General features: G+C 33.5%; 1 protein-coding gene across 2 annotated transcripts; it reads right to left on the bottom strand.

The window, feature by feature from the left end:
• Positions 1-1940: 1940 nt before the first annotated feature.
• LOC131593369 (putative disease resistance RPP13-like protein 1) lies at positions 1941-27147 on the bottom strand. 2 transcript variants are annotated; one of them, XM_058865847.1, is made up of 6 exons: positions 26920-27146; positions 26788-26831; positions 19280-19333; positions 12548-12617; positions 2212-5538; positions 1941-2130 (listed from the first exon to the last, which is right to left on the bottom strand). In XM_058865847.1, the coding sequence occupies exon 5, from the start codon at positions 5530-5532 to the stop codon at positions 2215-2217; it is 3318 nt and encodes a 1105-aa protein (XP_058721830.1). In that variant the 5' UTR covers positions 5533-5538; positions 12548-12617; positions 19280-19333; positions 26788-26831; positions 26920-27146; the 3' UTR covers positions 1941-2130; positions 2212-2214. The 2 variants fall into 2 exon arrangements, with proteins under 2 accessions (XP_058721830.1, XP_058721831.1); XM_058865848.1 differs by lacking the exon at positions 19280-19333 and having other exon boundaries at positions 26920-27147.

Raw genomic sequence — 27147 nt, 5'->3', positions numbered from 1 at the left:
TAACTTGAAATTCTTAATTAAATTACAATGAACGATCACAACACTGTATATAGGCTGAGTCACAAACTAAATGTACAGTTATCAAGTTACAGGTGTAACCATATTAACCAAACTGGTGATGGAAGTGTCACTGTACCAACAAAGCAGTAACTGACTATTGCTAAGCAGTAAGCACCTTTCTCACACAAAGAAGAGATCAAGTTTTATGTGTTAGTCCTACTCCTAGCATGGAGCACTGGGTTATGACATAACTTTTATTATCACATAGCAGTAAAAGAGTAGAGATGGGAACCATGAGTTCACCAGGTAAGGTTTGCAGCCAAAGAAAGAACATCTAAAGAATAACATCTGCAACGTTAAATGGAAGGACCTTAGAACATTTCAATCTAAGCTCACTAAATAGAGAATGAACTTTGTATGATAATTAGATACAATATCAAAAAACTGAAATGCAACCTACACTATGCTAGCCAATAATCTAGAAAAAAGAATAGTAAAAGTTTATAAACTCCAAAGATGACGCATTATAAATAGATTAATCTTGCTTTTAAACATTTTACTCATGACAACAAGAGATAAAAATCTTGTTGAATCAATGGAATGTGAAAATGTGGTAGACGCAACACAGATATCAGATGTAGCAGCTAGCATGTTGTTATAGCTTAACTTGTTAAACACAGTATTCTATGATATTATCATCAGCCTTTGGAATTGAAGCCTTCAAATTTTTACAAAGATCTTGTAACCTAAAATTACCGATACCGTGTATGAATTGTATGGTAGTTCACAAAAACTCAGAAAATACATTCTGCACATGCCCTGCAGCAGCTTCCAGTACAGGTTGAAATCGACCCCATAATCTGCTCTCCAAATCATTATTTTCTTAAACAAGTCTATCACCCAAGCTCTATTGCCATGAACTATCAGGACTATATTATAATAAAATTAAAACTCTATTATATAATTGCTGTTAAAAAAATGACACTATTACTATTTTCTTGTAGCTTTTAAAAATTTATACAAATTTATAGTATTTTTGTTGCTAGTTTACTGTCCTACTTTGTACATGTAGCTCTAAATTCCTCAAAAAAATCAGTGTTTTCAGAAGACATCCTCATTCATAAATACTTATATTTGTGAATGTTCACATAAACCGCATGCTGTGAAGATCTTTTTCTATTTAATCACACATATCAGATGTATCAGCATGTTGTTATAGTTTAAACTTGCTAAACATAAAGAGTTCCTAAAACTACAGTACCGCGTATGAATTGTATGGTAATGTATTTATAAGACAATGTAATCAAATACAAAGAGTAGCATAGTATCCTTTACATACTCTATAACATAACCAAATAAAAGTCGCTGTATCAGTAATCAGTTCACAAAAACACAGAAAAGTTCATTCTACATATGCCCTGCAGCAGCTATCATAAATGGTTGAAGTCGATTCCATAATTGCATTCCAGCCAAACTGAAACACTGCTACTACATTTTAGAAGACTTGACCATATATCAGATAACTGAGTCTGGTGCGACAAAACATTTCTACCAGTGGTGCTAGCATTTGCAATAAATATATAGATTGAATCAAAATTGAAAATGAAGAATGCCATGAAATGGTTTTAAATAATTTGTGTCAATGCAACACTAAAATTAGAGATTGTAGAATTTGCATCGATGCAAAAATGATGATGATGACGAAGATATATATTTTTGAGGACATGATTTATCGTCACAAGAGAGAACTATGCATAATGTTATGAAGCATGAACCACAAGGAATTTTGATAAAATCATGGTAGACAGAGACTTTGTATATAAATAGGTTTTGCACAACTTGAGATTATGATCCATAGCAAAATAAGAATATTACAATATCCAGTCTTAATGTTTTGTAGATAGACACAATATACACTACAGAAAAGGGAAACTAGACAATTAACAAAGGGAAATGCAAATTCTTATTAACCACACAATTATCGAAAACAATTGAAATCCATATTTTTATTTATTTACACATACTTTTGAATTGATGAAAAGATTAGGAGAGTGGTTGCGCTTCATCTTGATGGCAATGGTATGTCTTGGTCTGCAACTGCAAGATCTTTGAGCTTCAGTAGAATTGTCACTGTTCAATATGAAATACAGGGTTTTATTATTATGCCAAATACAAAAGTTAAGAAAAAATGAACACGTGGATTGTACTTGCCTATCACAAACCCAAGTAATGCTGATCAGTCCCGTCAATCCACACTTCAGGGATGTGACTAATTGTATGCCAACGCCGTCCTCCCTCCTTTTTGTACTTCTCTTCAAGTAAAAGACAACATGCAATGAACAAACAAGAAAGGGAGCTGGGTAGACTTTCCTCTGGCAAGCTCTCAAGAATAGGGCAGTACATAATATCTATTCTACGTAGAGATTTGAGGTGGAGAAATCCCTTGCAGTTCATTCTTTTTAGCTTTAAACACCAACTCAAATAAAGATACTTAAGAGTTGGTGGCAGTAGATTCTGCTCGGGGAAGGACTCCACGTTTTCAAAATCATCCCTAACCTTAAACCTATATAGAGAATTGAGTTGGAACAAACCCCACTCCTCTCTAGAAGCAATTAATTTTGGGCAATTAAGTATTTCAAGAGACCTCAAGTTGGAAGGTAAACCTCCCATAGGAAAAGACTCCAGCCTTGGACAATCTAACAATATGAGAGAATCAAGATTGGTGAACAAGTGTAGTGAAAGAGGCAAGGAGGAGAACCGCCATCCTCTTATTGAAAGACGATTAAGAGAATTATAACAACACAAATCCAATGAGGGAGATTCTACAAAGTCCTTGAAATCCAACACCAACTCTTCCAGATTGGGATTGTTGATTAAATGATCCATGGAGAACTCAACATACTGATTTTCATGAAGGACAAACCTTTTCAAGCTGGATGGCAACTCATTTATCAAAATTTGATTACAATTCTGTAGATCTAAGTCTATGATATGATCACAATTGGGAATTGATACGTCTAGCTTTTCGCAACGATAAATCACCAATTTCTGTAAAGAAGGAAGGTGTTGAGGCAGTGCCCTTTTCAAAATGGGACAATCAGATATATAAAGCTCTTTAAGGGACTTGAACGGGACAGTCGTTGAGTTATTGTCGACAATCTTTATTACATGACAGCTCTCCACTTTAAGAGATATTAAATTGGGTAAATCACAGTCACTTAGCCAATTTGGAAAATGATTGCCATAGTAGTTCTGAATAGTGAGCCTCTTCAGATTGTTATTTGGTTGAAGGGCATCCAAGACAGACACATTGCTTTCCATTAATGAACCATCAAATATCATATGTATTTCTTCTAAATACTTTTTATCTTGCAAACGGCTCTTTACGGCATGTGTTGGATCAGTGACATTGTTCAATCCTGAAAGACAAAGTTTTCCTTGAAGAAGATTGAGACTTTCTAACTCCTCAATATCAGATCCATTCGACTCTCCCACAACAAAATTTGTCAGTGTTTGTAGATGGTTTAGTTTCCTTATCTTCTTTGGCATCTTCTTTATTGCAGCTCCTTCCAGATTAAGATGGCGTAAACGGTCAAGTTTGTAAAAATCTAAAGGAAATCCAGTCAAATTAGAACACCCTTCCAATATCAGTGTCTCTAAATTGTAAAGCTTACAAATAGAATCAGGCAACCTTTTAATACTTGTCCAAGACAGGTCTAGATAGCGCAAAAACTTTAAATTGCCTATCTCATCTGCTAGCTCTAGCACTCTGAATGAATACTTATGACCAGGAAATGACAACATCCGTAAATATTTTAGTTTTGAAAATATATCACATTGCACATTGATGCTTTTCTTGGTCCATTCGCCACTTTCTCGTTCTACCACCAAGCTGTGTAATCCCTTACTTCTATAAATTTTCTTTAATACTCTTTCCCCATCTTTCGAATGAAAAGACAACCAAACGTGGCGTGTCCATTTAGATATGTGATTTACCTTTTTACCATCCTCTACTTGTAAGCAAAACTCTCGAGACACTGATTTTGCCAAGTCATTGACTAGATCATGCATGATAAAACCACCATCAAAATCTTGTGATTTTTGGAAAAATGAAATTGACTCAAGAACATTGAATAGTTCACTACCCAATTTTTCTTTACTTTTGTCACGTTTGAAGGAATTCAGCAAACCATTTGCCATCCACATTTTGATTAATTTGTTCTTGTCAAACTCATAACCCTTGGGAAATATTGAACAGTATGCAAAACAAGGCTTCAAATTGGAAGGAAGATTATGGTAACCCAATCTCAGTACTGGATTTATGCCAGTGTCTTTCTCTGATAAACCCCACATATCATCCTTCAATAATCCAATCCATTCACTTTGAGAGAAATTTGCTCTCAAGAGTTTCCCCATAGTTATCACGGCTAATGGAAGCCCTCCACACTTGCTTACAATCCTCTTTCCAATTGGCTCAAGATCTGGATATTCACTCCCTTTTTTGTTGGGAAAAGCATGTCTCTCAAATAAACTCCAAGAATCACTCTCCTCCAATTGATCTAATTCAAACAACTCAGATTCCATGGCTAATGCATTCTCCTTATTTCGTGTTGTCACAATAATCTTACTTCCAAAACATCCTTTGTTAAAGGAAATTAGTAACTTCTCACAACTTTCCCAGTTTACTTTCCAGATATCATCTAGAACTAGCAAACATTTCTTTCCTGTTATCATCTGCTGCAGTTGACATTGGAGTGAATCTAGATTTTCAGTGTTTGGTGAAGAACCAAATGACTCGAGAATTGCTTTAGTGAGTCTAATAACATCAAATGATTCTGAAACATAGACCCAAGCTTTAAGATCAAAGTTCTCTTGCACCCTGCGGTCATTGTAGACAAGCTGAGCAAGGGTGGTCTTACCTATCCCACCAAGACCAACTATGCTGATTATTGGTGCTTGGTTGCTGGTGCAACTACTACAATTGTTTAAAAGTAAGAAACTGATAATTTCCTCTTTTTCACCCTGTCTACCATATTTGCTAGACTCATCCACCAAAGACATCGTTGGCACTCTTTCTGAAAGTTCATTACGAGCAAATATTCCTTCTTTCAAACCTAGCAAATCCTTTTCGTCTAAAAGAATTTTTAGGTTGTCTAGCAAATCGTTGATCCTAGATCTAAATCGACCAGCTAAAAGAAAGAAATAAACCTTGATCTTAGACTTAAATCGGCCAACTAAACGGAAGCGATGAATCTTGGAATTCCTTTGTGCATTTGTAGCAATCTCATCCAACAGTTGTTCTACTTCATATACCACATGCTTTAAATTATCAAGCCAAAACCTCACCCTGTCGTCATGGTACTGCTTTGTCTCTGCATCATCCAACACTTTCTGGATTGAATTCAATTTAATTATAAGTTTATTCACCAACCGTTTATTGAGGAGGCTTTTGTAATCTCTTGTGGCAACACTTTCAACAATGACTTGAATGACAGGGGTAAGAAATGCTCCTGCAACCATCAGTGCTGCCATGGCTACCTGTGAGTTGGTAATATGTTAGCTTCTGCTAAGCATAATGGAATAAAAACTATCTTCTACACATTGTTAAAATATCAATGTCAAACAATTAAAGCATACATATTACATTAATGGCACATTATGCTGCTATGATAACAGTTGGTCTAATGAAACCTGAGAAATTGCTCATACTCTATACTTTTTTTTTATTTCGAGTAAAAATATTGATTTCTAAAAATAGAATAATGATGAAGAAATATAAAAGTCACAAATGATTTTGTTGTTCGCAATGAAGACAGTCTTTATATATATAGTTGTTAACCAACCAATTCAACTTCATATAATATTAAACTAATATACACTAAAAAAACTTAAGTTAAATACGAACTGTTTCAGAGAATTCAAATTTAAATTATAACTAAAATATTTTTTTGACTTTTAGATTTTATAACTTAATTTTCTCTTAAAATATGGAGGGTCAAAAGAGTGTTTATGTAGTTATACAATAAGTAAAATATTTTGTTAAAAAAAACTAGAAAAAGCTTAATAAAAAAATTAGTAAAGTATTATATTTAATACTTAAAAAATGTAGAGGATTTGAATTTGCGTATATAGTTGAAAAGAAACAAGCAATATATTCAACACTTTAGATCATTCTTATAATGATTTGAATTTATATTACAAACATTTATAAAAAAACATGAAATTATCTAAAATGTGGTCATTATTAAACTAAAAATATAAAAAACAAAATAGATATTTGATTTTTTTTCTTTGGTCTTCTTTTTTAATTGGTTTGATTACACTTTCAGTCCCTTAAAAAATTAATCCCTTTTATTTAAATACAAATTTTGATCTATTCTTATATTGTTGTACTAAAAATTGAGGATGTTTTCATTTTTAAATACCGTGTTACTTGTGAAATGTAATAATTCATCGTATACGAACAATTTATGAAATTTTATTATAAAAAATGTAACTTTAATAATGCACAACTTATTGATTTTTAATGCAAAAAAATAGGGAAAAATTAAAATTATTTAAATTTAAAATAGGTTCTTGAATCAGGTAAAATAGGAGTTTTTAATTTCATTTCTCTTTTTACATATAAATGATAAAAAAAAAATATATTTGTTCTATTTCTATACTTTATTCATATACAAATTATAAAGAAGAATATTTTATCTATTTATTTATATTCCCCACTTATCATTTCGTCTCTTAAAAAAAGATCAAACAGATAGAATTTGTTATCCACAAAAAGAAAATAAGGACATAGGTGAACAAGAAAATAATTTAGTTTGGTACAAGAGCAATTCTTGACACGACCCTAAATCCACATTCTTAGGCACAACCAATAAAAAAGAGTCTTCTTTAATTTATTTTAATTTTAATTGGATTCATGGGGTGGTTGAGATTATGAAGGAGAGAGAAAAATCAGTATTTATTTTTTTAATTAATTAAAATTTTGTGATTGGTTGTGTGTAAAACAATTTCTTAGATACGTGTCCACCTAAGAATTTTCCTTTGTACAATTCATATTTCACTGGTCAAATCGTGCAAGTTTTTATACTTTTTACTTTAAATTTTAACTATTTCTTTAAACTAATTTTAAAATATAAATAACCGATTTACATTAATACATAACTATAACTTATACTTATATAAAATTTAAACTATTTATTAAATTAATTTATAAATATGAATAACTTATTTACATTAATACATAACTATAAATAAATATTATCATTGAAGATTGAATGATAAACTAACAACTTATATCCATTAACTCAACTAGGAATTATGGACACATATATTTCAACTTTAAAAAAAAAAATTATAATGTTATATGTTTTTGGTTTAAACAATTGAAAAGTTAAATAAATAATTGATTTAAATAGATTTTCATAAAATATTATTTTGTATATTGCATTATTTTTCTGTGATTTTTTTATTTAAGGTTTTAAAAAAAATTCAATTTAAAACTATTGTGAATAATTTTTCATGAAAATTACTCTTGTTAAATATCATATAGTAAAAAAAATACTTATTTGATTAATTGTGAAAACAAATTCAGATTAGTTAAATAAGAATAAACTGTTATTATATATCTTAATTTTTTTTTTTTTTCTAAATGTTATTCAAAATAATTAAACCAAAATTCCTATATTAAATGAAGTTAAAATCATAAACAAAATATTCAATATTTTGTGGTTGAAGATTAAATTTATCTTGTATCAAATAAAACATTTACACAAAAACTATATATTGACTTTGAAGATTACATTCGTAATATAGTTTTACAAAATTAATATATAAAATTGGAGAGACACAGTTGAAAGTTTCATTGACACCTATGAATATATATATAAACAAGTTGAAAGCAAAATAAAGCTTTTAAAAATGAGTTAAGGAAAATTTTCTACCAATGCTAAAACAAAGCTTTTAAAAATGAGTTAAGGAAAATTTTCTACCAATGCTAAAACAAAAGTACTTTTTGCTTTTGCACAAGTTCCGACTTACATAGTAGGTCAACTAATCTAGTTCGTGCTACGGAGGCACGTGCACTGGTCAAGCGTTGTTTTTGTCAGGAACTAACATAGTTGTTTTGATTATACTATACAAGACAAAAGTGATTCTCAATACGTAAAATCATCAAGATGTAAGTGTGAGGGTAAACAACTAACATAGTTCAGAGTTGTAAGATTTAAATTGTATTTTGAATTAGTTTTCCTCTGTTTACTAAAGTTGTGCTAACTCACAACTGTTTCAATAGAGCTTGAAGAAGTTGAAGTCTTGCTGATAGCGCATGAGATGTGCTTTTCAGAGTTTAACAAGAAAGTTCAACTTGATGTAGCCTATATAAATCTCATACAATCCAAATTACTTTCCCTCTCACTACTCTTTTGGTGGAAACTCCTCTTGTGGTAGAGGTGCTAGAGGAGGAAGAGGACGTGGCAGAGGCGGATTTGATAATGTTCAATGTTATGTTTGCATTAAATTAGGCCATATTGCCCCAGTCTATTATCATCGTTTTAATCAATATTTTCAAGCACCAATACCTACTGAATACCATAGCTATCCCCAAGGTTTCTCATAAAGATATCAAGGTCATTTCTCTAAATCAAGTACTCCATCTTACGGTTTCTAAGTACTATGAAATCGTCCTCAAACATTACCTTCATTTATACCCTTTCTCCCTACACAACCTAATGTAATGCTAACCAACACCACCAATGTCCTCCCTAATACCATTTCCACTTGGTTTCCGGACTCTAGAGCCAATTATCATGCCACAAACAACTCTCTGAATGTCCAACAACGTGTCCCTTATGAAGTTCCTAATCAAATCTTTATACTGTCTTGTCCCTTATGAATATCCAACAACGTGTCCCTTATGAATATCCAAAAACTCTCTGAATATCCAACAATGTGTCCCTTATGAATATCCAACAACTCTCTGCAAATCAGCTCCTCTAGTTCTTCATAATTTTCCAATCTTCAAAAATTGTCTTGTCTTACATAATTTACTCCAATCACTAAGAATCTCATAAGTGTCATTAAGTTTTCAAGAGACATCTATTTTCTTTGAGTTTCACTCTGCCTATTGTATCGTCAAATCTCAGGTTACTAACCAAGTGCTTTTACATGGAAGTGTTGGTAGTTATGGACTATATGACTTTAGTAGTCTCAAGTTCCAGTCACGAGATTCAAGTTCCAATCAACTCTTTCCTACCTCTTGTCTAGTTAGTAAATCTATATTTGTTGATTCTAATTTTAAGCTTGATGATGCTAGTTATCTCGATGTAATAAGTCTTAATCCTAACAATGCTCAGTTTTTCTGGCATCTTAGGTTAGGAAACCCTAATCCCCATACTATACAAATTCTAACCAAGTGCTTTTACATGGAATTTTTTATATTGATGGACTCTATGAGTTTCCTAGTCTCTAGTTCTAGTCACAATAATCAAGTTCCAAGCATCTATTCCCTGCCTCTTATCTAGTTAGTCAAGCTAGAGTTATTGATTCTAGTCTTAATCTTCATGATACTAGTTACCCCAATTTAATAAGTCTTAATCCTAACAATTCTAAGTTTTCTTGGCATCTTAGGTTAGGACACCCTTATCCCCCACACTATATGCAAATTCTATAAAATAATGCAATATACCTTTTACACATAAATACAATACAGCTTTTTGTACTGCTTATGGTAAGGGAAAATCCCACATATTACACTCCACAACCTCATGCACATCCTACACTACTCCTCTTGAACTGATATTTATTGACCTTTGAGAACCCTCACCTAATATGCCTACAAAACAATTCAAATATTGCATCTCTTTTGTTGTATGGGCAAATATCACATATTACACTCCACAACCTCATGCACATCCTACACTACTCCTCTTGAAATGATATTTAGTGACCTTTGGAGACCCTGACCTAATATATCTATAAAATGATTCAAATATTACATCTCTTTTGTTGATGATGACACCAGGTGTACCTATATTTATTTGTTGAAAAAGAAATCTGATGCCACAGCCATTTTTAAACAGTTCAAAACTATGATAGAACTGCAATTAGGTCTTTTCTCAATGAGTTTTGTATAGTTAAAAGATTAATGTGTCCTCAAACTCATCACCAAAATGGTGTGGTTGAATGAAAACATAGACATATAGTAGACTTTGACTTAACTCTCTTTAGTCTCTCCAATTTACCTATCAAATATTTGGACTATGCTTTTCTCACTGTTGTGTATCTCATTAACATATTACCTTCCATCTCTATAAATAATTATATCTCTTCTGTCACTTTTTCCATAAAACTCCTTATTACTAGTTTCTCAAAGTGTTTGGTTGTACATGATTTCCTCTATTAAGACCTTATAACACTAATAAATGTCATTTCACTCTCATAAGTGTCTTTTCTTGGTTTATTCCACCTCCCATAAAGGATAGAAATGTTTGTCCCTAACTGACAAACTTTATATTTCTAAAAATGTAATATTTAATGAATCTAGCTTTCTTTATATTGAATTGTTTGGTCACAATCTTTCCTCATCCCCAAATGTTCCTAAGTCTATCTCTATTGGATCTATACCTTTGGACAACCTACACTCTACAGTTTTCACTACCATTCCCAATCAAACCAACTCTTCACTCACACTACCAGTCCCATCTCATTTACCCCGTTCAGCCTTATCACCTCAACCAATTAACAAGAATCCTATTAATCATACTACATCCTCCAACATACCTACTACTAGTTCTAATGACCTCTCTATCATACTTTTTGTAATTCCGTTCTTCAGACAGAAAGATGTGAAACACAATGTCTGGCACAATGAGTATGACAATTTACTTACGTAGCAGACAAAATTAAAATAAAAAATAAATAACAGAGGAATTGGTAACCCAGTTTAGTGCAACATCACCTACATCTGAAGGGAGTTAACCCAATAAAAAGAAATTCACTCTTAATAGTAAGAAGTATAATTGGTCTTAGTTGAAACCTCCTGGTTCAATGTCGCTTTCCTAATACTACTCGTGAAATTGTATCCAGGACTCCCTATAGAAAGAACTGATCCACTCATAATAGTCAGAAGAACACATGGTCTTATCTGAACTCCCTTCATTCAATGTCGCTTTCCTAATACTACACGTGAAAATTCGATCAGGCTCCTTCTGAATCTGAGACACCTCTCAGTTTCACTCGAGCACTCTCCCAAGTGTTTATTGAGTTATAGAATGATTGAAAGATAGATTAATAACCTCACTCAACTCTTCCAATAACAATTTTTCCATAAGCACATCTTCCACTTAACCCTGTAATTCTAAATATTGTTGGTATCCCCTAAGAAACCAAATCATTCAACACTCATCTAATGAAATCCTAAATTAAAAGTCGTATTCCTCTTCATAAACTTCATCCTTCCATTTTTCTTACCCATTTTTATAACCTAAATCTGTGAAATAAGCTTTGAAAAATCTTATGTGTTGGCTGCCATGAAGGAAGAGTATTCTGCTCTTAAGAGAAATGAGACTTGGTCTGTTGTACCATTAAACTCTAACAAGAAAGATATTGGTTGCAAGTGGATATTTCCATGGGATTGAATTTCCTAAATCTTTCACCCCAATTATTAAACTAGTCACTATAAGACTCATACTCACCATTGCTCTTACACATAAGTGGCCAATCCAATAATTCGATATAAACAATGCCTTTCTAAATGGACTTCTAGATGAGAAAGTGTTCATGTAGCAGCCCTCTAGCTTCTCAAATAGTGATATCACTATGGTTTCTCATCTTCATTAGACTTTCTATGGCATAAAACAAGCTCATAAGCAATAGTTTAAACGACTAAAAGGAACTCTGATTGATTATGGCTTTGTGCTCAACAAGTGTGACTTCTCTCTATTCACCTACATTCTCAATGGTTGTGTGGTATATGTTTTTGTATATGTTGATGATATAATCATCACTGATAATTCCACATATCTACGTGCATATATCACCTCTATACTGCATAATGTTTTTGCTTTGAAACAATTGGTATGTTACTGCATAAATGTTTCTTTTCATTCACCAGTTATCTATTGTGATAACCAAAGCACAGTTGTAATGGCACATAATCCCGTCCTCCACGTGCACACTAAACATATGAAAATTGATCTCTTCTTTATCAGAGAAAAGGACATGAACAAGCAGCTTGAAGTTGCTCACATTCATGGTGATTGACAAAAATTTGATGTTTTCACCAAGACCCTACCCTATAACTAGATTTCTTGTATTTAGGGACAAAATCAATGTAGATTTACACTACATTGGTCTTGTGGGGGTTACAAGAGTTAATTTGTATTTTGAATAAATTTCCTCTATTTTCTAAAGTTGTGTTGATTCCATTCCAGAAGTCTAAAGAAGCTAAAAATAAAATAATAAAAAAAAGTAAATTTAATTATAGATTCAAATAAAAATTGAGAATTTTTCTTCAATAGATACATTTACAAAGGAAGACAAATATTACCTGGAAATGTGTGGGTAAGCAAACTGAAATTATGATCTTCTAATGATTATGATCTCCTAATGAAGAGAATCTAAGTTGAAAATAAAATTTAGAGTAAGATTTAAAATATTAGAGGCAACACAAAATATAAGGTACAATCTTTAAAATAGATATTGAGATTTTTCAATAAAAAGTATATTACTTGAAACAAAGAAATTGAAATAAAATCAGGGTCAGAGACATCATAATGTATTGCGAAAATAAAGTTTAAAATGGAAGAGAAAGAAATTTTTAAAATGGAGAAAAATAAATTTGGTCAATACTAATTAACAATAAAATGGATATGTGTATTTATCAATGAATTGTTGTATTATTTTATTTTAAAATAAATTTAAAATTTATCAAAACTTTAGATTTTAGAATATCAATATCTAACTAAGTCTTAAGACCATGTGTTAAAAAATTTAAAACAAAAAAAAATTGTGTTGAGATAATATTTTTGGACTTGATTTTTAAGCTATATTTTTTAACATTGTTAATATTTTCTTTAGTTATTATGTAAAAAAGGTAGCAAAATTATGTTTGTGGTCTTTTAAACCATAAAATTATTTATTTATTATAAAAAATTATTAATAGATTTTAATATAAATAAATTAGTTGATAGGTTTAATTCAATCGATCACATTATAGGTGGATAGAATCAATTTAATACATTTTAAAAGTTTAATTGTGAGAATTGGATCGAACGGTAGTGGGTCGAAGAGTAGCTTTCTATTTCGACAAAGAGTGTGTTGAAGACCTAGATACTATCGTCAAAGTATATTTTAATATGTGGGTGTCGAAATGCTAGGATTGATACTATTTTGAATTGGGCATGTTTATTATATCTAATCGTTTAAGTTACCTTGTACCCTAAGCTGGCTGGTAATGGGTATTTGTGAAAAAGCCCATTAATTTAGTATCTTAGAATTTATTATAAATAGCATACTAGTCTCTCATCATTGCATACAACAAATCCTAATTTAGGGTGGGAGAATTATTTATTATTCTGGTGAAGAGAAAATAAGGAATAACAATTATAACTAATTCCTTATTGTTCTTCTTGCTTTCCCATTGTGTTGTCTATTATACTCTGTTCTTGACATCGTTTTTCACAACACTAATGATTAATATAAATTTAATGAGTCACTTTTTTAATAACAAAATGTTTATCTAATTATAAAATTATTCTTTAAAAATTTATAATAAGAAAATCTTTTTAAAATCTCCCTTTTCTAGTGAGTGAATATAAAAATTAGAGTAAGATTTTGAAAATTAAAGAAAACACATAATGTGTCAAAAGAAGCAAAAAATAAAGCAATAAACTCACTTAGCTTAAAATCAAATTTGAATATAGATCTATAGTATAAATTTTATTGGTGATGAGCAGTCAGTACAGTGGCGGCGAACGACGACTCTTAATCGTTTTCGCATGCCTTTTAACGGCGTTAAGGAGGGGTTTCGAAATATTGATGGAAATGTCAAAACAGTAACTATTGGAGAATCACAAAAAATTAAGAATGGAGGTGGGTATGTTTCGTTTTACATTACAAGCTTTCCTCCATTGATGCCGCAACTTAGATTGAGAAAGGAATTAGAGGTGTATGGTATGCTCACGGACGTGTATGTGTCAGTTTAAAGAAATTCAAAGGAGGGTGCTTTAGGATTTGCTTGGTTTACGAACGTAAAGGATTCGTTAAAACTGAAGAAAGCTCTTAACAATATTTGTTTTGGAGAATGGCGGTTATTTGCGAGTGAAGAAAAATATGGCCGCTTTAGGGGTGTTGAAGGGGATGGAGTTTTTGAGGAAGGAGGTAACAAAAGTGGTGATGTAGAAAAAAATGTGAGGGAGTCAGGGAAGATAGTTATTGAGGGTATTGATGAGATTAATTAGGTGGTGGCAAAGGATGGTAATGAGAAGGATCGGGGAGTTAAGGGGAAGAAGAATGATGAGGGTGGTGTCGTATTTCTAAAGGGTAATGGGAAATCACCAATATCTTTTGTTGATGTTGTCGGGTGTTCTAGTAGGGTGGTTGAGGTGGTGGGGGATTCGGGGAATTTATGGCAGGCAGGGAGGATACGCAAAGGCATTGGTGTTACTATGCTACAAAAGATTATTATTGATGCTGGTTTGCATGATCCTAAGGTGGTTCGACGGGGGGATAAAGTGTTTCTTTATCATTTCGATAAGGAGGCGTCGGAGGAGGTGTATTCAGAAGTGTTTCTTTCTCTGAGTTTCTCTATGATTGTCGTGCTTAGTTAAAGGACGAAGATTTTATTTATGAAAGAGGAGCATGAGTCAGATGTTATGGTAACTTCATAAGTTAAGGTAGAAGAGGAGGAGGGATTTAAGGAGATGGTGGTTGAAAAACCAAAGGTGCAGGAGGAAGCGGTGGAGAGTGTGAAAGTAGATAAAGTTGTCTCTATATCAGGGATGAAGGTTGTGGAGGGTAGAGCAAGGCGACATAAACAGCCGGCTTCCCTACTTGATTTGAAAAGGGTGGCAATGTTGACAGGTGTAGACATGAAAGAGCTACTTAAGGCTTTAAAAATCGTAAGAAAAAGGAAGGGAAAAACAAATTCTAAGTCCTAGTCGAAGGTTTACTTTCAGGGTGAGCCCTTATCCTCTGAGTCTTATTCTTTGGTAAATAAGGATGAATGGAAATATTGGATGACTTTGCATGAGGGAGATAAGGAAGTGGAGGCTGATGTTGAAAAGGTTGGGAATGCGATTGGTGCTAGTTTTGTGGGTGATTGTTCTAATATGCTCAGTGCTTTATCCAGAGGTGGAGGGGGCAGAAGGAGAAGGTTAAGTCGGGTCAGGGAGTAGGTGGAGTGGGGAAATAGTTATCGTAGTAGGAAAAGGGTGGTGGTCGAGGGGGTCGGTGGTTGTGTTAAAGATTATGTCTTTTAATGTGCATGGTCTGGGTGGGTGGGAGAAGCGTAGAGAGGTGAGAATGGAGAAGCGTCAATGGATCTTTTGCATTCAGGAGACTAAATTGGAGGTGGTCGATGAGTTTATTTGTGGTTTTCTTTAGGGGATTAAAGAGGTGGAATTTTCGTTTAGGCCATCTGATGGGGCATCGGGTGGTATATTGACATTATGGGATGTGGGAGAGGTGGAGGTGTGGCTTACCCGGTCGAAAGAGCATGTCTTGATTATTAAGGGCGGGTTTATTAAGAGTGGGGAGGAATTTTTTCTGGACAATGTGTATGCGCCTTGTCGCGGTGCGGGCGGCAACTATTATGGGGGCAATTTAGGGAATATCAGAGATTATTCAGGTGGTGGTCTGTGGTGTGCAGTTGGGGATATTAATGCGATGAGACATCAGTTTGAAAGACGTAGTATTGTGACGGTGGATTCTTCACTTGTGGATGTCTCTTTTAATAGGTTTATTGATGATAATGCTCATGACACTTTACTTGGTATTGTGGTGATGGTCGTGTCATAAGCAGGTTGGATAAGTTTCTGGTGACAGAAGAATGGTTTGTCCTTTGGCCTAATTGTACTCAGTGGGTATTGCCTAGAGGTTTATCAAATCATTGTCTATTGATGTAGACTATTGATATTCAGGATTGGGGTCTGCAACCTCAACGTATGCTAAAGTGTTGGGCAAATTTACCAGGGTATCATGATTTTTTCGTTAGTCAGTGGAGTTCTTTCTAGGTGGGGGTGGGGTGGATATGTGTTGCAGGAAAAATTGAAGTTAATTAAAGGGAGTTTGAAATGGTGGCATCAACAACATTCTCAGTACATGGAAGGTAAAATTTTAAAGGTAAAAGAGTGCATTGAATCTATTGAAGTGAAAGGGGAATGTAACACGTTAGATGAACGTGAGGTGGCAGAAATGAATGAGCTTTCGGTTGAATTAGTACCTTTAGCTAAGTTGCAATCTAGTATTCAATGGCAACAACCTAGATTGAATTGGTCGAGGGAAGGTGATGCTAATCCTAAATTTTTTCATGGATTTATCACTTCTAGGAGAAGGGCTAATGTGATCACTACCTTATTTGTGAGTGCTGGTGTTGTGGAAGGGGTGGTTCCGATTAAGGAGGTTATTTTCCAACATTTTTAGTCTCATTTTTGGGTGGTGGCAGGTAATCGACCGGTGATTGATAACTTGGTGTTTAAAACACTTTCTGGGGAGGAACGGGTTGATCTCATCAAGCCTTTTTCTATAGGGGGAGTGAAAGCGGCGGTGTGGGATTGTGATAGTTATAAGAGTCCTGGTCCGGATGGTGTAAGCTTCGGGTTTATAATATAATTTTTGAAGATTCTGAAGGATGATTTGTTGAGATATATTGTGGAGTTTCATTGCAATGGAAAGCTCACTAAAGATATTAATAATATGTTTATTACTTTGATATCAAAGATAGCTAGTCCTCAACGGGTTGCGAGTTTTCGTCCTATATCTCTAGTGGGATGTTTATGTAAAGTGCTGGCAAAGGTGTTAGCTAATAGATTGCGAAAGGTTAGTGGAGGGCTGATTTTTTAGGCTCAATCTGCTTTTATAAGTGGCAGACAAATTTTATATTACATTCTTATAGCTAACAGGGTGGTCGATGAGGCTAGGAAAAACAAGAAGGAACTCTTGTTATTCAAAGTGGATTTTGAGAAAGCTTATCATTTGGTTTATTGGAATTATATGTCAAGGGTAATGGCTAGAATGCATTTCCTGCGGTGTGGGTGAATTGGATCCATGTATGTGTCTCGACAGCTACGACATTTGTTTTAGTTAATGGAAGCCTAACTGATGAGTTTAGGTTGGAGAGAGGTTTACGACAGGGTGACCCTTTATCACCCTTTCTTTTTCTGCTTGTGGTCGAAGGTTTAGATGTTCTTATGAAATCTTTGGTTCAGAAAGGGTTGTATTCTGGGTGTAAAGTGGACAATGGTGAAGGAGAACCTTTTTACGCATCTTCAATTTGCAGATGTAACTCTTTTGATGGGGTCCAAGAGTTGGTCGAATGTTATAGCTCTAAAAGCGGTTTTGTTGTTGTTTGAATTCATTTCGGAGTTAAAAGTGAACTTTCATAAGAGTATGTTGGTGGGAGTAAATTTTTCTAATTCTTGGTTAAAAGAGGCGTCTTTAGTGTTAAATTGTAAGATGGAAAGTCTTTTGTTTGTTTATATGGGGCTGCCCATTGGGAGAGATTCACGGAAATTTAGTTTTTGGAACCCGGTGGTGGAATCTATTAAAAAGAGGTTATCTGGGTGGAAAAGGCAAAAAAATTCGTTAGGTGGTCGTTTGATTTTGATAAAATCTGTTATGTTTCCATTCCTTCTTCAAGGCTCCCGTATGTATCATTTTTACTCTTGAATTATTGTTTAATCCTTTCTTTGGGGGATGTAGGGAGGATAGGAGGAAAATGGCGTGGATTGATTGGGATTCTATTTATTTGAGTAAGGAGAATGAAGGTCTGAGACTGAGAAGGTTGAGGGAGTTTAAAGTGGCTTTATTGGGAAAATGGTGTTGGACGATGTTCAAGGAGAGGGGAAGTCTTTAGTGTAGGGTGTTAGCTCAGCGATATGGAGAGGAAGGAGGTCAGTTGAGGTATGAGAATGGTGGAGGGTCTGTGTGGTGGCAGACAGTGAATAGGATTAGACAAGGAGTTTGCATGGCCGATAGAGGGTGGTTGCTCAATAATATTGAGCGTGTTGTGGGTAATGGGGTAGAGTCGTTGTTCTTGAAGGATCCTTGGTTGAAAGGAGGGAATCATTTTAGTAGGGTTTTCGAGTTAGCTGTGGATAAGGATGTGTCAGTTGCAGATATGTATTCCTTAGGGTGGGGTGGATGGAGTCACGTGGAGATGGCGTACGAGGTTATTTGTGTGGGAGGAAGAGATGGTGGGGGAGTGCATTTTGCTTTTGAGTTTTGTGGTCTTGCAAGTTAATGTGGCTGATTCGTGGGTGTGGAGACTTCATGATTCAAATTGTTATAATGTGAGCAGCGCATATCATTTATTGACAAAGAGCTTGGATGATCATTTGGTTTGTTACCATCAACTTTGGTAGAGGAAAGCGGTGCCTTTGAAGGTTAATCTCTTTGTTTGGCGGTTATTTCGTAATAGACTTCTGACGAAAGACAATTTGATGTGAAGACATATTATAAGCGCAATGGAGCAAAGTTGTCCATCTTTATGTGGCTTAAACGAGTCTCGGGATCATATGTTTTTCCGATGTGAATTTTATAGTAATATTTGGTTGTTTTTATCTAGGTGGTTAGGGATTGAGTCGGTTTTTTAAGGAAATTGTAAGGATCATTATGACCAATTTGTGTCGTTGGGTGGTTGGAGAAAAGAATGCATCCAGGTGTTACATATTATTTGGGTAGCAACTCTTTAGTTCATTTGGAAAACGAGGAACCAACGTGTTTTTCAGAATAAGAGCCTTACTTTGATGACTATGTGTGAGAAGATTAAAATCCATGCCATCTGGTGTCTAAAGGCTCACATGTCTTCTTTTAGAATTGAGTATCAGGTTTGAAGGATTAATCCGCTTCAGTACATCCTAGGCACTGGTGGCTAGGTTGGGTTTTCGATTGTCGTTATGCGAATTGTGTGGTTATTTTTTTTGGCAACTCTTCTAGTACATCTTGTGCTTGAATGGTTGTTTTGTGGTTAATAAATTTTTTGTGTTTTCAAAACAAAAAAGGTACAAATAAAATTGATAAAAGAAAACAAAATACATTTACAAAGAGAGAAATATATTACCTGACAGTGTGTGAGAAAACAAGATGTGACTAGAATCTTCCAATGAAAAAGAACCTATGAGATTGAATATATGAGTACAATTTAGAAAATCAGAGGTAATACAAGATATGAAGTACAATAATATAATGATAGTGAAAAACAAATATTTGTATCTAAGTTTTAACCGTTCAGAATTTTAAAACAAAGTCTGAACAGAGAGATATTTGTTTCGCACTGAAGTTGCAGATTTGAGTGATTTTTTTGTTTTTTATTTTTATTTGTAAGTTAGTTTGCTTTGTGATTTTTTGTTGTTAGCACTAGTTTGTGAATCACTTTAAGACTCTCTAGTGCCCTTATTTAATTATAGTGGAGCTATTTCTTTAGTCTGGACGACTCGTGGTTTTTACTTTAATATTGAGGAATTTTCCACATTAAAATATCGGTGTTCTTTTATGTCTTTATTTGTTCGATTTATTGTCATATATTAGTTGTTGATCATAACATGTTCTTATAATTTTGGGAAATTTTATATCTGGTGTGTATTGATATGTTATTGTCTATTAATTTCCCATTATTAAGACCACGTGTTAAAAACAAAAAAAACAAAAAAATTGTGTTGAGATAAAATTATTGGACTTGATTTTTAACCTATATTTTTTTATTAATAACAAAACATATAATGATTAAAAGCATATTTCCTCTCTTTTTTATACGATTCTTGGTGCTCCTCGCCGTTTCTGCTCACCATTGCTCGGCGGACCTCTTAACGGCGGTTATAGATGGTTGGAGGCAAAAAAGAGGGCTATTCGGAACATGGATCCGAAATGGGATTCGTATCCAGTGGGGAGGAATTCGTTCGAAGGTAAGTTTTCTGAGCTAACTTCGGTGTATTTTTTTGAGTTCCCAAGTAGGACAAAGGCTGTCGACATTTTCCAACTCTTTGGTTCTCATGGGGACATCGTAGAAGTCGTTATTTCACCCAGTATCAACAAGGTCGGGAACAAGTTTGGTTTCACCATATTCAGGGAGGTAGGGGAGATAGCTTATTAGCGGTCACATTGGATAACATTCTTATAGATGGTTTCAAGATTCACGCAAGGGGCAGGTTTCCAGTGAAGGGAAAGGAGGAGGATTTCAGAAGGAATGAGGGTTTAGCTGTGAGGAAAACGTTTTTCCGTGAGGATGAGGGTGTATCTGGTTTCAGGAGGAAAGGAAGATCTTTCGCTGATGTGGTTAGCAATGTTAAGAGATACGTGGTCGGTTTTAACGGAGGAGGTTCTTATCAAGGGGTGTCGTCTTCTCTGGAATACCAATCTAGTGAGGAAGATAAAAAGATGCTTCTTAAAGCTTATGTGGGTCCGGTTATAATTCTAGGGTCTGCTTACAATTTGCAAACTAGTTTCAACCTGGAGGGTTTCTTTGCGATTAAAATCACTCCTCTGGGGCGAATTTATGCTTGATGGAAGAAATTGAAGACAGAGTTATTGAGGATTTAATTGGGAAAGGGGAGACTTGGTAGAAACAATGGTTTGTGTCTAGTAGGAGGTGGAAGGAAGAGGACGTGGATAATAGTAGAGTGATGTGGATTAGGGTGTATGGTGTTCCTTGCCACGCGTGGAGCGGGGAGTTTTTCGTTGCTTTGCCAATTCTTTTGGGGAGTTCATTTGTTTGGATGAAAACACGTCGAATGGGTCTGTTATGGACATTGCTAGGTTTATGGTGAGGTTGCCGTCTTCATTCACCCTTTGTGACTCTTTATGTGCTGTTATAGATGGTAAGGATTACCATATTATTCTAAGGGAAGATTCTTTCGATCTCATTCGTATCGACTCTGGAGTTCAGAATAGAAAATCTTCTACTGTGGTGTCTTTTGAATCGGAAGAAGGGTGGTCAGTGAGTATTACTGCAGGGAATCCTGATCTTGAAGGCGATTTTGAAGGAGGTGATTTTGATGTTCCTTTTCCCCATAAGGAAGTTATTGTCATTAGTTCCAGTGGAAGAAAGGGGAAGAATATCGCTTCAGTTTATGTTCCCAGTTCGCTTAAGAATATAGAGGAAAGTGTGTAGTTTTCTTCTCAAGAATTGCGGAGTGGAGGGATCGGTTCTTTTGATGTGGCATTGGATTTGCTTAAGGGTCAGAAGCTCAACCCTTCTGCCAGTGAGGGTTCTTGTTCCAAGTTTAAAAAAACTCTTTCGAATCTGTAGGTACTTGTGTGAAGTGCTCAGTATAAGCCATTTCCAATCATTTTCCTCTATGCAGTGTTGATAAAAGGAAAGGACCTAAGAAAGTTAAATTCAAACAGATGATGAATCTAGGTGGACCGTGCAATAGCATATTACATAGGCCTCATTTGCATAATAAGAATAAGGGGAAAGCCCTCTATAAACGTGTCCTGATGTTACACAGTCTTCTCTCCCTATCTCTTCTGCAAAGATTTTTTCATCGACCGCTACTACGAGCAACAACATCTCAATGTATCATGGAGAACATTCATAATTTTCTGATATTTGCAGGAAAAACATTAGGCCATGGAATTTTATGGATAGAAATATCAGTGGTAAACTTTGGGTTGCTATAGGAGCCCTTGGAGTGGTGGCGGCGGAAGGGAAGAGCAACTATCTGAACAAAATTACTGAACTGGAAAAAGAAGTGCATGAGAATAGGGAGGGTTTGAAGGAGTCCAATAATATGTCTCAATGATTATAGGGTCCTTGAACATTAGAGGGGGTGGTAGTATTTTGAAGAGGAGGAGGATTATCTCTAAAACAGAAAAGTTAATGCCAACATTTTCGTTATTCAAGAAATGAAGATTTCTAAAAAGGAGGACTTTATCGCTAAAAGTTTGTGAAATATCGATGGTATTGGTTTCTCTTTCTCTAATTCGGTAGGCTTATCTGGAGGGACTATTATTCTTTGGAAGGAAGGATCTTTTTTCGTTCAGACTACTTTCAAAGGGGAGGGTTTTTTGGGGGATAAAGGTGGTATGGAAAAAAACATCTACTATATCACTAACATTTACTCGTAGTATGATTTTAACAAGAATAATTTGATATGGGGAGATTTATAGGATCTCAAAGAGAAATTTGTGGATGGGGAATGGATCTTTTGTGGTGACTTTAATGCTACCAAAAATAGTAGAGAAAGGAAAGGTTCATTCGTAGCAGTTTACATGGGGACAATAACGCTTTTGCGGATTAGATGGTGACGTTAAATTGATGAGTAGATTAGATGGTTTTCTCCTTTTGGACACGATTGTGGAGAGGTGGGGTGTGGTTGGCCAATTCGTTGGACAGCAGGATGTTTCGGACCATCGTCCTGTTTGGTTGGTTAAAGGCAAAGAGGATTGGGGGGCCTAAAACTTTTAGGGTCAATAATGAGTGGCTTTCTTTCAAGTCCTTTATTCCTTTTGTTGAAATTGAATGGAAGAACATTGAAGTAGAAGGAAAGTTTGATTTCGTTTTAAAGGAGAAGTTTAGGCTTCTCAAAGAGAGGTTTAAATGGTGGAACGTAGAGGTTTTTGGGAGGATAGACTTGGAGGTAGAGGATGAGGTGAGGCATGTGAATGAAGGGGACGAGTTTCTTAAGGACGATTTCATTGGAGAGAGGGACTCTATTATTTTTAATTGGAAGAAGGCTTCAAGTCGCTTTTGGTTGAAACTATGGATAAAGGAGAATATGATTATCCAAAAGTCTAGATTGAAATGGCTTAACGATGGAGATTCTAACACCGTCTTTTTTCATAAGGTCATGAAAGAGAGGAGAAGACATAATAATATCGGTCCTATCAATTCAAGGGGTGTTCTGGTTGATTCGGTTTCGTACATTAAAGAGGAAGTCCGGTCGCATTTCTCTCTAAAATTTTGTAACTCGGATAGGATTTGACCTTCTTTAGAAGGTATTTCTTTCAACAAGATTAAAGAGGAAGACAACCACTTTCTTGAATCTTCTTTTGGCGAAGACGAGATTAAGGAAGCTATTTGGGGTTGTGGGGGATCTAAAAGTTTGGGTCTGAATGGCTACTCGTTTTTCTTCATTAGAAAATGTTGGTTCTTTCTTAGAGAGGATTTTATTCAATTTTTCAATGGTTTCCATTCCAATGGTGTTATTTCTAAAGCGGTGATCTCATCATTCTTAACTTTAGTGCCTAAATCGCCTAATCTGTTAGGATTGGACGATTATAGACCGATTTGTCTAATCGGTTGCATTTATAAAGCTATCTCCAAGATTTTGGCGAGTAGATTGAAGTGTGTCTTAAATTCAATTATTTCTCCTTGTCAAAGTGTATTTGTTCTAGAAAGACAACTTCTTGATGGAGTCATGGTAGCTGACAAAGTGGTCGATTATGCGAAAAAGGACGGTAGGAGTTGTTTTCTTTTCAATGTTGACTTTGAAAAAACATATCACAAAGTGAATTGGGATTTCCTTAGTTCAATTGGAATTGGAATTTGTCTCCAAACGTTGAGGCTCTTCCAGTGTTTACAGTGTTTACATTGAGGCTCTTCCTCATTTGTCTCCAAACGAAAGATGAATTAGCAACGCGTAGAATTATATCAAGTTCACATAACACGGTATGCCCTCTTTGTTTTGCTGAAAATGAATCACATCTTCATCTCTTTCTGTTTTCTACAAAGACTATGTTGGTTTGGCAAAATATTCTGGATTGGATTATATTGGTATTGGTTCCCTTTCTCCTTGTACTAGCATCCTTGTCCATGTGATTGAGGGCCAGTTTGTTTCAGCTTTAAAAAAAATGGATTTTTTCTTTGTATTTTTAAAAATAGATTTTCTAAAACCGTTTTTCAAAATATTACAAGTTTTTTTATATTCGTTTTTTCTAAAATGAAACACTTAATTTGACATCCTATAACATAAACATACATAATTGAAGACCAAAACTTAGTCAAAATCATAATTTTTTCAAAAAGTTGAATTTCAAAAATGATTTTTATGAAAATCTATTTGAAATAGCTTCAAAATTAAGTGATTTTTTGAAATTTTGATATCCAAATTTTTTTGCCATAAATATATGAAATACCTAAAATCACATTTTAAGAATAACTATTCAAACAAAAATTTTATTTGAAGCTTTTATAAAAAAATTCTTTGTAAAAATTTTTTTCACAAAATTTAGTAACACTATAAAAATCATTTTTAAAAAAAACCAAAACAAACGGGCCCAGAATTTAACAGAAATTGAAGGGTAATATGATGAAAGACTTTTGGTTCTATATCGGATTGGCAATTGTAAGTGCTATATGGTTATTCAGGAACGATATCTTATTTAATGAGGGGCATAAAGACGTTTTAATTCTAGCAAAAACATTGTCTTAGGAATGAGTGGGGGCTAGATTTAAGAGCATTTGTAATTGTGATAAGAAGGATTGGTTCGTAAATCCATTTGTTTATTATATTATATCAATTAAACTTTTGTCGGGTTGTACTTCTTTTGTATCTTTTTGCTGTTTCGCTTCCTGTCTGGGGAGTTTGCCATTTTGTAATCTTTTGTATTTGGTTAAGTACCCTTTATGCTCCTTTAAAGTATCATTTCCTTAACCAATCGTTAGTTGGTCCAATGTAATTGGCGCTGGACTTGGTAGAGAGAACCACGGTTCGATAATTTGGAGGATTAATCCGACATAGCTGGCACCCACATATTGCGTGTTTTTACCGTTCATGAGTAAATATCGGAATTTTTAAAATTGCACCGGGAGTTTTAAAAAAATATAAAAAAACTAAAATTTTTGATAAAAAATTATAAATTTCAAGAGTTTTTATCAGAAATTTCAAAACTACACACAAAATTTTAAAAAAAATACTAAAAATTTTGAAATTTCTGATAAAAAATTATAACTTTCATGAGTTTTTACTATACATTACAAAAAATTTAGGAAAAACTCTTGTATTTTGTAATCAGAAATTTCGAAATGTATGAATTTTTACCAAAATTTCAAATTTTCTGGTAAAAACTCTTATATTTTTTACCAAAATTTTTTAAATGTATGAATTACCAAAAATTTTAATTAAATTTAATACAGCAATTTTTAAAATGAACTACTAAAAATTTGGTCTATCATCAAAAATTTCATTAGCACTTTTGAGTCAAATTTATTCATGAATATTTAAAAAAATAATAAAGTATCTAGGGTGTGAGGTATAAATGGGATGACATGTTAAATTCTCAATAATTTTGCTATATTCAATGTATTTTTGGGACTTTCATATCTTACTTTTTGAAAAATAAAGGTATCAAAGTAGTCTTCCTTATCTTTAGTTTTTTCGCTTTATTATTTGTTTTCCACTTTTCGTTTATAAGTATATACTATATACTACATTGTCTAAACAATAATAACAATATAATTAAAAAGAGATACATCAATTTAAACAAAAATCATATACAAATTTATTTTTTCGTCTGATTTTCGTAATAACCTATTTTATATTTTTATTTTCGTTTTTTATTAAATAAAGTAATTATTTAAATAATTTAAAAATAAATTCTTTTAAAATTTTGTGTTCTTAATTTAAATTTAAAATAATTTTTGGTTTACATAATTTTAAAATAAAAATAAAACTATTTCCCATATCCCCTCTTATTTTGAAATTAATAAGACTAAAATTTCGCAGAATTTAAACATTTTTTTCTTAAGGAAATCATTTAAAGCTATCTTTAAAAGCTTTACTATTAATGTTGTTGAGAAGATTCCTACCCAAAAAAAAAATGTTGTTGAGAAGATACAAAAGTAAATCGTTGGAAGATAAGAAATTTGTCTATGAAAAAAGTAGGGAAGAAAATGAAAGGTTGGAAAGAGGAGATATTAGTAATTACATTAAAAATAAGTGGATTTGTTGACTATTGATTATTTTTAAGTCCAAAAAATAAATATATTTGTTTGTTTACCAAGTCTATAATAATATTATTGAAGATTTAAAATACCATAAAAAAAATTAAAATGAATGTATTTAAAAAATTAGAGAACATAAATTATGGCAAACTTAACAAACCCAAAAAATAAAATAATAAAAATAAATTAATTTAAAATCAAATTAAATTATAGATCCAACTAAAAGTTGAGAATTTTTTCACTAAAAGGTAAAAGAAAGTGAAATATACATTTATAAAAGGGAGACAGATATTATTGAAAGATCTTAATATCAATTTTTAATATTATACTTTATATTTTGTGTTTCCTCTAATTTTTATATTCAACTTAGATTTTGTGCTGTCTCTTATATTTTAAATCTTTCTCCAATTTTTTTTAACTTAAAATTAGATTGATGAAAAAATTTAGATTAAATATAAAAATAGAGTAAAATTTAAGAATGGATGAAACACAAACACCACACAAGAGAAAGTTTGCCACCACTTGAAAGGAAATAGGAAGAGAGTAAAATAAATTTGGTATGTGTATGACATGAAGCAATAAAATCTAATAATTTATATTCAAATTTGATTATAGATCTAAATAAGTAATTAAAAAAATTGCTAAAAGAAAATAAACATATATTTAAAGAGAGAGAAATATATTACCAGTAACTCAGTAAGTGTGTGAGTAAACAAGCTGAGAGTAGAACCTGTGAGAGTAAAATTCAGAAAATCAGAGGCAACACAGAATAATTTTGCAATAAAAAAATAATACAATGATAGAATTTACAGACATACAGATGCGAGCAAGGAAAGTGAAAATGGGAGATGAGGTGACCGGAAAAAGCCTTCCGACGACGAGAGAAGAGGAGGACGGCGGAGGTAAAGTGTTCGGAAGAGAATGGAGAAGGATGTAGCGGTTAGGAATTTTGAAAGAGAGAGAGGATGTAGCTTGTGTTTGATATTAATTGAAATGGTAAGTGTGCTGTGAAGAAGGACTCTATTAATACTAGTACTCAATTTCTC

Source organism: Vicia villosa, linkage group LG3, assembly GCF_029867415.1.
Source record: "Vicia villosa cultivar HV-30 ecotype Madison, WI linkage group LG3, Vvil1.0, whole genome shotgun sequence".
Lineage (NCBI taxonomy): Eukaryota > Viridiplantae > Streptophyta > Magnoliopsida > Fabales > Fabaceae > Vicia > Vicia villosa.
Note: the sequence above shows the minus strand (reverse complement) of the source record. Positions and strands in the feature narration are given on the sequence as shown.